Genomic DNA, 13,040 nt, shown 5'->3' with positions numbered 1-13,040 from the left:
GACATAACATGTATCAGAATGCAGCAGTTCAATCAACTTATATTTAATAAAGGGGACAAGACTATGAATTTTAGACCCCAGTCTGTGTTCTCCAAGTATACATTTAAACCCAACCCCAAACCTCCATCACTGCCTCCCCCACATCCCCCCCACTCTTTCCTTTTCTCCAAAAAATATTAAAGAATTGCACAAAACAGATTCATTCACACAACTAGGCAAAAAAAAAAAAAAAAACCATTAGATCAAAATAACTGCTTAATAATCATTCAAAAGTTTATGCAAATAAATGCAATAAACAAAATGTCATTGATGTCAGTTAAAAGATTGCCAGGAAAAGCAGCATTCAACTGCCAGTCTATAATAACACTTTGCCGAGTGGATGAAAGGAGATTATCCAACAGGATCCAACAAATAAAAACTCATCCACAACTTAAAGTTGGTGACCAGAACAAACAGATGTTCTTAAAGCACAAGCATAAATGAAAAACTAAGAAGTTCCAAAGAACCAAGATGTTCGAAAGTTAAAACATTATCATGACTGTAAAAATTCATGAACTACAAGGCATCAAAGATCTCCGAAGAAGGCCACAGAATATATACAGGTGAAGCAGACCATAAGCGATGGAGTTCCACTATCATTACCACCAATTTGAATCTACCTGATAGTGACAAACTTGTTGGTACCATGTCTGGCCCAATGAGTCCTCAAATCAATGGGGTTATTGAAGTTATAATTTTCAGCTGCAAGTTTCTCCAAGACCTTCTTGAATGCCCCCTGACTCATTTTCCGCCCAGCTATCCTTGCACCACGCCTTTTGGTGCTCATTGGCAAAGGATACATGGATACATTTGTGGTGCAACAAGCAGATTGCCAACCACCACAGCCCCATCGATAACATTGCTGAGGGCTTCCAGTGCATGAGCAAACTGGAATTGGAATGCCTGAAATATCCATGTCATAGCCATTTATTTTAATATCCATACTCTTCTTTGCAGGCTTCACACGTTGAACAGTAGAATTAGTATTATCCTTTGGCTTCCTAGGCTTTTTGGCCTTTGGTGTCTTTGGGGCAGCGCCACCCTGCCTTTTCTTCAATGGAACACCTTCCTTGTTAACTGATTGCTCCTCAACTCTACCCACCACCCTCTCATTTCTTGATGACGGATCAGGTGGTGGCTGCAATATTGGCAATGAATGAGCTGCCGAAGTCTCAGGAAGAATGCCATAATTAGGAGCAGTGGCTGGTAACATGTTGAAAAACTTTTCTCTCTGGCTAATCCAACTATCCCTAACATAATTCATGGGGATAGGTGCCTCTGAAACAACACAGTCCCGTGGGTGAAAGGCAGCATTGGGAGTAACCATGAGATTAGGATCACGCCCAGGAATGAAAGACTTGGTGTCCCGCTCAGCCATGCTAGACATGAGCTGCAGACCAAGATGCCCCTTAAAGGACGGCTCATAGTAGCCCCAATTACGCATGTTCAACGCATCGTCATCCATGAAGCTACATATAGTCAACAACAGAACAGAATGATCAAAATTTTACCATAATTTGAATTATCCCATTAATGCCATTCAAATCCTGCTTAACATTCCCATAGAATAACCCAAAAAGACCATAAAATGGAAAGAAAACCAAAAACCCAAACATTCAAACAAAAACTATGGCCTCAAATACGAAATTTGAGGCATTTACATGAATCAAGAGCAAAGCCAGATCCAATCACATACAAACCCAGAGAGAGATCAGTAAAAAACAACATTAAAAATGCACAGAATGCCAAAGAATATGTTTGATTCCTAGAAACCAAAAGGGCAACAAAATATGGTACATTTCTAACTACAAGCGAAAAAACCCACCTCCAATGAGCAAGATGTCAATTGGCAGCCTTTACATTTCCGCAGATCCAAGATATGCAAACCAAAGATCCCAATCCACAGTAAATAAAAACTATAGCCGAAACGGAAAAATCTAAGATTCCAAGCAACAGAAATGGAAATCTAAAGATACGCAACAGCAAAATGGAAACTTTCAGATTCAAACTAATTTCTAATTCCCCACATTTTCCCAATACCCAAACTTTGCATGCATCAAAACCCATAATCAGATCTACTAAATATAGCTAAAAAAACGACAAAAACAAAAACTTCAATAAAAAGTTTGGGTTTTTATTGCTGTTTTGGGGCTTTCAAATTGGAAACTTAATAAAATCCTAGATCTCCTTCTCAATTTCACCTTCAAAGCTCAAACAAACAAAATAAATAAATAAAAATATATAGGAAAGGTTTAATAGTACAACGAAGGAGTAAGGACCCATATATTCAAAATTCTTAGAAAGAGAAAGCAAAGAGAGAGAAAGAGAAAGAGGAAAAAAAAAAGAAAAGAGAGATGGAAGTGAGAGGAGAGAGAAAACTTACTTGGGGGTGTAAACGACTCTTTAGGGTTTTGCCCTTTCTGGAGAGAGAAAGAGAGAGAGAGAGAGGAGAGAGAAACCTGAGAGAAAAGAGAGAGGAGAGAGAAAGAGAAAAAAAACCTATGAAAGAGAAAGAGAAAGAGAAAGAGATGAGAGAGGAGAGAGAAAAGAAAGCCAAAAAATAAGAAAGAGAGACAGAGAGAGAGAGGATGAGAAAGACCTAAAAATGTGTATCTATCAAAGGGGAGTTTATTTATATGGGACTTCCACTTTAAAAAAATAAATAAATTAAAATTTAATTTAAAGATCCTAAAAAAGGAGCAATAACTACATCTATCTATCCATCATATGTAATGTTGTTGGGTGGTGTAGGACATATGGCCATGTGACAACAAAAAGATTAATTCTTATCCTCTATTCTTTCTTTTCTTTTCTTTTCTTTTTCCTTTCTCTACTTAACTTTCTTTATTCTATTCTTTTTTTTGTGCTTTTATTTTCACATAAAAAGTTTTTAAAAAAATAAGATGTCTTAACTTCTTAGCTCCTCTCTCTCTCTCTCTCTCTCTCTTTCTTTTTATTTCTTTTTTAATTTTTCTTTTAACATTAGTGTCTCTCTATCTATGGCCTTTTGTTTTTCATCCTTATATATATGTGGACAAATATGGGATTTTATGTCAATGAACACCAAAACTAGTCAATGAGACATCTCTTTTCATATCTTTTCCCTTTTCTTCTTTCTTTTGTCATATGGAGCTTAGGTGAGACAAGGCCAATCAATTTTCTTTTCAAATATTACCAATTCCTGATAAATCAAATTAAATTAGTTAAAAATTTTAACTAAAAATAGTGTCTATTCACCAACCCAAATCGATATTAGAGAAGGATAAAAGTTTCATCATAATTTTAGTTAAAAGACTCATTAAAAAATATTAAAATTTGATAAAATATTTTTTAAAATTTGGATGTGTGTAATCTATTATTTAGTGCAATTGTTTTATCAGTTTTGATTTTTAATCTGAATTTGAACTTTCGTAAGCATAAACTTTACAAACTTTACCATTAATATTCATTTTTGCTAAGATAAATTGAATAATATATTTTAGGATTTGAGATGACCATTGTAAGAATCTTTTGCCCTAAACAAAAAGGTTAAGAAGTGGATAAAGTAGCCTGAAATTTGTAACCAACATTCTAAATAAAGTAAATAAATAATTCAATAGGTTTAAGTTGTTTCTAAATTTCGAATGTATGCCACCTTTGCATTAATTTAATTTCTTGAAAACAAAAATAAATTTTCAATCATTTAAATAGTTTCCAAAGCATCTATAAGTTGCATGAGAAAAATGAAAGAAAATGAAAAATATATCAAATACTATATTCAAGCTTTTTAATTATGTTTTATTTATTTTATTAAAATTTCAATTAAATTAATAAAAAGAATAGACATAAAGTCTTTCAGGGCTTAAACAGTACAAAAGCTCCCAAACTATAGTCATTTTTTCGACTAAATCCCTAATCTTTTCTTGTACACAAATGAGTACTGATTTGTGCCTAAACAAGTCCTTAATACACAAATGAGTCTTTAATTTTTTATTTATATCCAAACAAATCCTTAATCTTAATAGAAAACCCAATTTTAATTGATTTGATAATATAATTACATGACAACTAATGTGATTTTTTCTTTTTCTTATTTATCCTCGAAACAACATAGTTATAACTTTTAAGAAAGCTATAATAGGTAACAATTATAGCTTTTAATTAGTAACGATTGTGGTTTTAGATTTTAAATTTCATTGCAGAACCTGCACGTCTTCACATCATTAAGTTATGTTATGAGTTAATATTAAGTTTGATGATGGATAATTTTTTGTTAAGATTAAAGATTTGTTTGGTCATAAATTAAAAATTAAAAACTTAATTAAATAAAATAAAAAATTATATACTTAATTGAAGAAATAATCATAGTTCAAAAGTTTTTAACTATTTAAGTCATTCTTCTATGTAATATCTTTATCTCATACATAATTATATTTTTTTACTTCTCAATTTTTTTTCTCAAAACCATAATATATAATACATATTCGTATGCAACTGGCAAAAAAATGAGTGATACTTTTCACAATTAAGATTTCATCCTCTATTATAAATAGAGATGTTTACAAATCGAGTTATCATTGCAACTTGTAGACTTGACTTGGGATGGCCATGAATGAATATGATTTTTATGATCAAGATATTATTATATTAATAAATATTTATTTTTATTTAAGTTTCATTTTTAATTACATTTAAAATATGAAAATATTAATATAAAGTATTAATATTTTAATGATAAATATAATTTAAATGGACAAGCCAAGTCCATATATAATTTTTAAAGGTGTCAACGTGCTTATCTTGATCTATAGACACCTCTAATGATAAGTATTACAAAACGTATTTCCAGCAACTTTTATGCACACTTTTATTTGCAAAATGTAGTTTACAAGCAGAGATAAGGCAAATAAAAAGAACATAAAAGAGTAATTTAGAATGAAAAAAATTTCTTTGGTAAGAAAATAAAAAAGAAAATGTTAAACTCAAATGAAAAATATGTAAGTGCATATATCTAATAGAAGTAAAAAGTAAAAGGTACATGAATTTTCAAACTTTGTAATCCTAATTGCTTACATAGGACCCTAATAAAAATTAAAAATTTTTCTTGAAAAAATATCTAATAGAAGTTACAAATATTGTAAAATTAAAAGGCTAATGGAAGATAAAAGAAGAAATTAAAAGTACATTTACGTAGACAATTGATTTTGTCGGTAAAAAATAACAATTGACTTTTTAAATCGCGTATTCTTCTATTAATATAGAAAAAAATTGTTTAAACAAATTATTAATTTCAAAATACTTATTTGATTAACCAAAAAAGGCAACTCTTAATTTTAAATTTAATTGTGCATTCTACTTTAATCTTGATATTTTTCATAAAAGTCGCACATTAGTAAATATTTAAGTATATTTTGATACCACTTATCACGGGACACATTTGCAATCCAAAATTCATGTATGATAATTGAAGTAACATCCTTATTTATAAATATAAACTCACCTCATCTCTTATTGATGTGAAATTTGTCATATCTGTCAACCTTCAAGCTTGATAATTATGACAAGATTAGGATAAAAAATGAGAAGTATAAACCTAATGTTCTTACTGAAATGACTATAAGTCGACATTGGCCACATTGGGGAAGGGGATAATTATATATGTCAATTTTTTTTCTTGTTTCTTTTTCTTTCTTTCACCCAATAAAGATTAGATTTACTGCCACTTCTATACTTGGGTTCTCATCATCATCAAGGATTAAACTTGCATTGCACTCCTATAATTTTATGCCTTTGTTCGTCCTTCCAGGGTATCTCCTAAAATAGGACAAAATTATATTGAAGAAAAAGACAGATCACTGATTATGAACCAAGGTAAATATGAAAGTTTCTTATGAAACGTGTCAGCCTCTCATGAACAAACCGTTTGCATCAAATTGAGATTTTTTTATTTAAAAACAGAAATTTGCTTTTCTCCTACATTTTTTCTTCTTCTTTCTTTCTGTTTCTTTTTTCCTTCTCTGAATTTAGCCTTGGTATGGGCCAGATTGAGAGAAGCCCAACCAAGGGAAAAGCTACAAAGGGCTAACACTCGGTGCCTGTCAATGACTCAATACTCACAATGAATAGGGTGAGTGTGTGTTCTTTATTTATTGAGGAAATGAACTGTCTAGTGTTTTGTCACTTGGGTATGACCCGGTTTGCTGGATCTGTCCCGTCCAATGAAATTTGGGTCTGAACTCTGACCCAATTAAGCAGTTCATCTATGGGCCTGACCTTTTTTATTTTGCATACTTATTTTGCTTTATTATTGTATATTTTATTACACATGAATGAATATTTATATATGCACAACATAATTCGCTAGGGGACACCATAACCCTTAAGAATCTAAAACATTAATTCAGAATTTTTCGATTTCAAACTTAAGAAGGGAGGTAAGATTTATGAAGCAGAAGAGAGCTATGAATAGCTTTGTATAACCCAAAGTTTTGAATATAATGTAGTACTGAATAGTAAGATAGGTCGACACAAACAGATGTATAAAATCCAGTAAATCAAGGGTTGAGCATGGAATAGAAAATATAATTATGTTCCAAAATGAAGTACATAAATAAATAAAAATAAGATAAAGAAACAGTCGGATTAAAGTATCACGAACGTAAAAATGGTAAACCGATAACCATGCGACAACAATGAGCTAGTGCTTTTTATTTTTCTTCTTTAGGCCAAGTACCGAACCCATTTAAAGCTTCCACATGGACCGCAACAGTAGTCTATGGACCATGTATAATTTCCCCATACAATTTTAATGGATGATTAGGCCCACAGATATTCAAAGATGGGTTATGAATTCAAAACTTTGGCCCTTTCTAGACCCAAATTTGAATTTATTTTCTAAAGATCCTTTATAGCTTGAATTATTTGATACCGTCTCTGTGTGTTTTCTTATAAAGAGCTAATATTTTCTTTCCCTCTTTCTAGTAGGTTGGGTTTTGCCCGTGAGGAAGCTCCTAGCTTTTGATCTAATGAGTGGAGCTTCTCCCATTCCCTGAATCCATAAAAAGCAAAGCAAGCAAAGTCTTTTAGAGTATCAGGCTTATCAATGCTAGTGAAGTTATTGATAAGAATTGAAGTTTCACTAAAATTAATAAATGTGAGACGAATCAGGTGCTTCTTCGAAGGAAGATGAGGCAAAAGACACGTCATACATACATACATATTTTAGCTAAGAAAGGTACGAAAATAAAAGTCATCTGAACCGCCAGGTACGGGAGAATACGATTAATGCCTGTTGACAAGTTCACGTGGTTTTAGTTTTCTGGTGTTGAGAAAGAAAGAATGAAAGATGATGGAGGCCTTACCCATGGAATTCAGTGATGGAAAATGAGAATATGTATATTGATGCAAATGGGCCATATGGACTCATTCTGATCATAGAAAACTACTCTTTTTTCTTTTTTTTTTTCCAATGAGAAAAGTAAACAGATTGCCTGGTGTGGCCACTAGAAGTTGCATGAAAAGTTTGTAAAACTGCAGGGAAGGAAATTTCCTTGAAACTCAACTTGATTAAGACATTAATTCCCAAATATACTACAGGTTGACGATCGGCTAAATAAAATTTTCTGTTTCGCTACCATCAGAGTCGATAGATGACAACCTAACTACCCGTTCAAGTCCAAGTTTACATTAATACATGGACTCCATCAGGGTTGGAGGACTTGAAAGCAAGCATTGGGGCAGAAACTTCCAGGTTCTTAAAGTTCAGTGCACGTTATTACTTGTTTGAAGTTGCATATGCCCATGGATAAATTGCAGATTAATACTTGGAATGGAAGCTTTTTTCTTTTTTTCTCTTGGGATTCGTCCCTTGAAAGTTCTACACCACCAAATGAATCTTTTTCGCATTCAGAATTTAGCTATTGGCAACAACTAACTCCGGTGAATGAAGGCTGACTCTTGACAATGTACAGACGTAAGAAAAGGGGTTGGATTCTCTATCCAATTGGTCTGAATTTAAAGACTTGGTGATTTGGACAGAGCTTATTCTCGTATCAATTCTTCAAGTGAATTCATATATTACCTAATTAATGAGTTAATTATGGAGAAAATCCTAACAAGCAAGATGCAGACAGCAGATTTGATTACAAAGAATCATCGATATTTGAGTCCGGGTTCTGATTCCATCCAATTTAAAATATCTGCTAAAAACTGTTTCAAAAATTTCCCCTGTTTAATGTCTTATCATATCTATAACAAAATCATATACTTATTTGTGCTAATCTGTTATCTTGGTTTATCTTGGTTGGACGGATATGGAAGAAAAGATTTATGCAAGAAACCTTCTTGTCTGGTCCTCCTTACCTATAGCCCTGATTGATGCCATTAGGCAAGTTAATTTTGTGAAGAAACATTTTTCCTCAATGTTAAAGGATCTTCCATGGAAAGGAAAAAGGTAGGCAATTAAGCAATATGATTAAGAACATCTAATTCAAGTATTTCTTATGAAGTAAAAACTTGTTCATTCTTGATTTTACTTTTGTTGTTGTTCTAACATTCTCTTTGATGAATTTCTTGGTCATGCTGAGCTGCTGGTGATGTCAGGGGGTTGCTCAGGCACCCCTTCAAAGGGAGTTAACCATTTAATTTTGCATGCTATTGTTATTCTTTTCTTTACCATCAATCAAAGGAAAGGACTAACACGTTGGACTCGTTGCCCTCAATTATTAGTGGTTAGAGTCCCTTTCATTAATAATGCCTTCAGCAACACACAGACCTCTCATCAGCACCAGTTCCCATAATCTTTCCTCCTTTCATCTCTTCTGAAAAAAAATTGTAGAAAAACCAAAGAAACTATTCGGTGTAGCTGCTCCAGCTTCTATTCCTGACAGTTGGCATAACAACAATCGGGCATCCTGAGCTACACAAAGTTTTGATTCTGGCTTCCAGCTTTCAATTTGTTAACAACAAATGGCAGAGTGTACATTGTTTAAAGTAATTACACAAGACTAAAAATTTTCAAACAACCTATGAATTGAAGCTTCCAAGTTCCAAGGCTACATTTAATCTCTAATACAGCTCAACAGGCTTTTGCATCTTAACTCTAAAAGGTCGAAGGTATACAGCAAGCTTTTCTGATATTGCTTTCATATGACCGACTCATGAAATGAATCACAGTGGGGTCAAATCCATGGACTTCTCGAGACATGAATTGACCTAACGACCACCATACTGGCCACCATTCTTAAGATTTTGTCTTGAGATTTTTAAATTTGTTTGGTTATATCATTCATCGCAGCATACTTCTCGCAAGGTAAAGACAAATGCATAGCGACAAGGAAACCAAACAATTTTTAAAAAATTCATATAAAATATGGTAGCCATAATAAATGAAATGTATATTTTTTTGACTATATATTTCAGAAAAATGAATATACATTTATCACAAAGAAAATAACTAGTTGAAAATGTTATTAGGTTTTTCTTTCTTTTTTGCCATATCTGGGGATACATCATTCATGCTGTATTTAAGCATGACAAGTATATAGTCCATGCAGTAGGGACTTTAATTCGCATCAAATCAAACTTTCACCCAGAACTTTTCTGTTCTTCTAGGAGAATGAAAGAAGAACATGGCGACCAAGCCTTAGGCTGTCGGCAAATCGTTCCGACTTAAGCTGATGGAACAGGATTTTCATAAGATTGGATTTGGTACTTAACAACCCCCCCTTTGTAATTGGGTCTGGCGTAGGCCATTAATTGGGCTTCTCTTTCTACCGTTCATAGCTAGCAAGCCTGAATTTCCTACTCTTTCCTTGTGTCCTATAAATCTCTTAGCTTGGTGACCTGATTATCAAAGTAAAGAACTATCATTGCTAGAATAGCAACTGGGTGGCATTGGTAATGAATTGCAAAAATTTCTGGATTCAAATTCAAATGCCGTTGATGTTAAAAATCTGTCATGATCGTCCATGATGGTGTTCAATCAAAAGACTTGTAAGACAGAAACAGCTCCAAAAGTTCTGTTGACCATCAAATTAGTATATTCTAAGAGAATAGAGAGATCACTTCTACCCATCACAAACAACTCTTGGTTCCAATACCCTCTCTATGTACAGACAAAATGTTATAGTAAGTAAATTCCAGGATTGCCGCATCAATGGAATATGAATCCGATAAAATAAAGGCCATAGTTTATCTACTATTCTAATATACAGGGAGGACATGAGTCCAGTGAGAATTGTTGGGGAAGGAACGATAATGTAGGTCCTGTTGAAGGGGGAGTAACCTACCGAGGGCAGGAAGCCACAGGAGGGATTCTTTTGGCTCTTGGGGAAGGCAGTGAGGTCTCGCTGCCGTATTGTCTGCAATGACGGTGGACATGTGTCTCAACGTAAAGCCATACATTTTGAGGCGTACGGAACTTTACATTTCCTGTAAATCGTAGAAGCACTCAAAAAACTGCACCCTTTTCTTTTTTCTGGATTACATGTGGACCAACCAACATCCAAATATCTGCATTTTGTACAGCCTACGGTAAAAAATATGGTCCCGTCCTTTCCTTTTTTTCCTTAGTTATGTTATATATAGATGGACAAAAAAAATGGTCGTACCCTCACAAGTTACAGCAGGTTTACAGTTGAGGCTGAAAGCTCAATCCGTGAAGGAGGGAGGGGGTAAAGAAAAAATTTTGAAGGGGGTAATGAGATTGACTGGGCGATTAAAGGAGAGCACCTTGCAGAAGGGGACATTGTAATTGTTGTGATAAAACAGGATGGTGAGAAGGGGGGGTAGGGTAAGGAACTGGCGTGTATTTTGGTAATGTTACTGTTAAATTAGGCCCTGAATGTAGGTATATTTGTCTCTGAGATGGGCCAAACTTTTGAGGAGTACTTTATTGACTTTCTGGGAACTGAGTTAAGTCCCTAACAATTTTGTCTTACTTTATTTTTACTTTTTCTTGCTTTAGTTTTTGCACATCTACTTTATTTATCTTTTTATCCTTTTGGGTAACTTTTTTCCTATGTATTCTGATTATTACCCAAGGCACGTTTGCTTTTCAGACCCTGACAGTACCCACCAAACAGCATGTCAGCCTCACCTCTCTCTCTCCCCCCTCGCTCTATCTCTTTTCTATTTCTTCCTTTCCCTCTCTCTCACACTCACAAAAATCCCAAGAAAACAAAAATGAAAGTTCCATGAAGGGGTGAAAGAAACAAACAAATCTTCTCTATGCCTTAAAAGTGGGCTAAAGGGTGTCTGAAGGGAGATGATAACGTGCCATGGGATCCTGGATTCTACTTTATATTTTGTGATTTTTCGGTTTCAGTGTCTCTTATAGTAGATGCCAATTCTTTGGATACCAACAAAACTAAACCAGACAAAGGCCTCAGGTTTCAGTGCAATAACAAGGGGCCATTTCCTGCTCATCCTCATCATGAAATTATTGAAGGCCATGTATACCTCTTTTGGATTATGCATTGCATTGAATACTTCTTGTTTGGTAGCTTGCAATTCAAGCGAAAAAGAAAGGAGAAGAGATTTGTTAGTCAATCTCAAGTCTAATCTACTACGTAATAATTTCTAATATAAAGCAATTCAAAAAACATTTAAAGTACTATTTCCACAACATAAATTGTATGTGTATGCTGACACAGTATTGTTTGTAGCATACGAATCTAATGTATATATATATGTTTCTATCAATACAAGTAATTACATATATATATATATGCTTATTTATGTAATTTGAATTTTACTAATTCAGAGTTTCCTTGGGCATTAAACTAAATAATTATCTTCTATTTCATAAATTTCATTATTTTGCATTTAAATTTGCATATGAATCTTTTAAATTGAAATAAAAAATTTTAATTCTTGCGACGTCTTTTTAAAAGAAAAATAATTCATGTATGTACAAACAAACATCATTCATATGCTTGGAATCCACAATTTTGCAATTAAATTTTACAAATATGGGTACTGATACGTATATAATTCGTGTGCTCGGACCAAGAAAAATTATAGAAAATCTGTTTCTCGTGCAACATTTAAGGCTGGATTGCTGAAAATTGTGGGCAAAAAGTGAAGTTGGTTGTGCTGCTTTAAGGGGAAATGGACGGGGTTTGGAAAGCTAAAGTTGAAGGTCCTTTGAAAGCAAGTAAAAAAGACTTTTAGGGCAAAGTCAACAAAAGGAAAGCATGGTTTCTGCGAGGGGTTTTACTTGGATTAGTTTAAGAAAAGATGATTAGATTTGGAATCCAGGACACTTGGGGAAGATGATTGCCTTTGCCTCTTGTTTGCTTTTTGGTGGATGCAGCATGTGTCGAGAATCAATCTTCCATCATCTTCCCATTCTTTCCAACTCAACAAACAAGTGTAAGCATCTCTACTTTCTTTTTCCTTCTTCTTTTGTGTTTGATTCATTATTAAACTCTTCCTGTTTCTATATTAATTCTTTCTCTTTCTTTGTGGCACCTGCGTCCTCTCCCAATGTGCCAAGTCTCCCTCCCCCTCCACCATTGTTTCTGCTACGACTAATAGTTTTTCTTTAACTTTTTCAAGCATTATTATTTCATTCACCACGGAATATTAGCTCACTCATCCCCATTCCCACCCCCCAACGAAAGATAAACAATATGTACTCTTCAGGCAGAATTTTGTGGTTCCATAACAGTAATGGTTAACATTTAACGAGTTCATCAAAATTTTCATTTCAATATTTAAATTATTATTTCTTTTAAATTAGGATGCAATTTATTCAATTCTACTCGTTTAAAGATAAAAGTTAATCATTGCCATTAGTGAGATTAAGGGACACAAATTTATATTTGTTCTAAAGGTTATCTCGGTCCAATGTTACAATTGTTTGTCAAATTAGAGATAATTACTAAATCTTATCGTCAATTTATATATATATATATATATAATAAAAAATAATTCATTCTTATTTAAAAAAATAAATTCACTCTTGAAATGAAAAATTTAATAAACGTTGAATTTTAAAATGAGCATTTATCATACAA

At 33.4% G+C, this 13,040-nt stretch overlaps 1 protein-coding gene across 3 annotated transcripts; it reads right to left on the bottom strand.

The window, feature by feature from the left end:
- Positions 1-287: 287 nt before the first annotated feature.
- LOC18609982 (protein BASIC PENTACYSTEINE2-like) lies at positions 288-2,641 on the bottom strand. 3 transcript variants are annotated; one of them, XM_007045373.3, is made up of 3 exons: positions 2,423-2,641; positions 1,865-1,955; positions 288-1,508 (listed from the first exon to the last, which is right to left on the bottom strand). In XM_007045373.3, the coding sequence occupies exon 3, from the start codon at positions 1,502-1,504 to the stop codon at positions 656-658; it is 849 nt and encodes a 282-aa protein (XP_007045435.3). In that variant the 5' UTR covers positions 1,505-1,508; positions 1,865-1,955; positions 2,423-2,641; the 3' UTR covers positions 288-655. The 3 variants fall into 3 exon arrangements, with proteins under 3 accessions (XP_007045435.3, XP_007045434.3, XP_007045436.3); XM_007045372.3 differs by having other exon boundaries at positions 1,865-1,893; XM_007045374.3 differs by lacking the exon at positions 1,865-1,955 and having other exon boundaries at positions 2,423-2,640.
- Positions 2,642-13,040: the final 10,399 nt, after the last annotated feature.

Source organism: Theobroma cacao, chromosome 2, assembly GCF_053813885.1.
Source record: "Theobroma cacao isolate CCN51 chromosome 2, ASM5381388v1, whole genome shotgun sequence".
NCBI classification, from domain to species: Eukaryota; Viridiplantae; Streptophyta; class Magnoliopsida; order Malvales; family Malvaceae; genus Theobroma; species Theobroma cacao.
The sequence above is the reverse complement of the archived record's forward strand: the minus strand, read 5'-3'. Positions and strand labels throughout refer to the sequence as shown.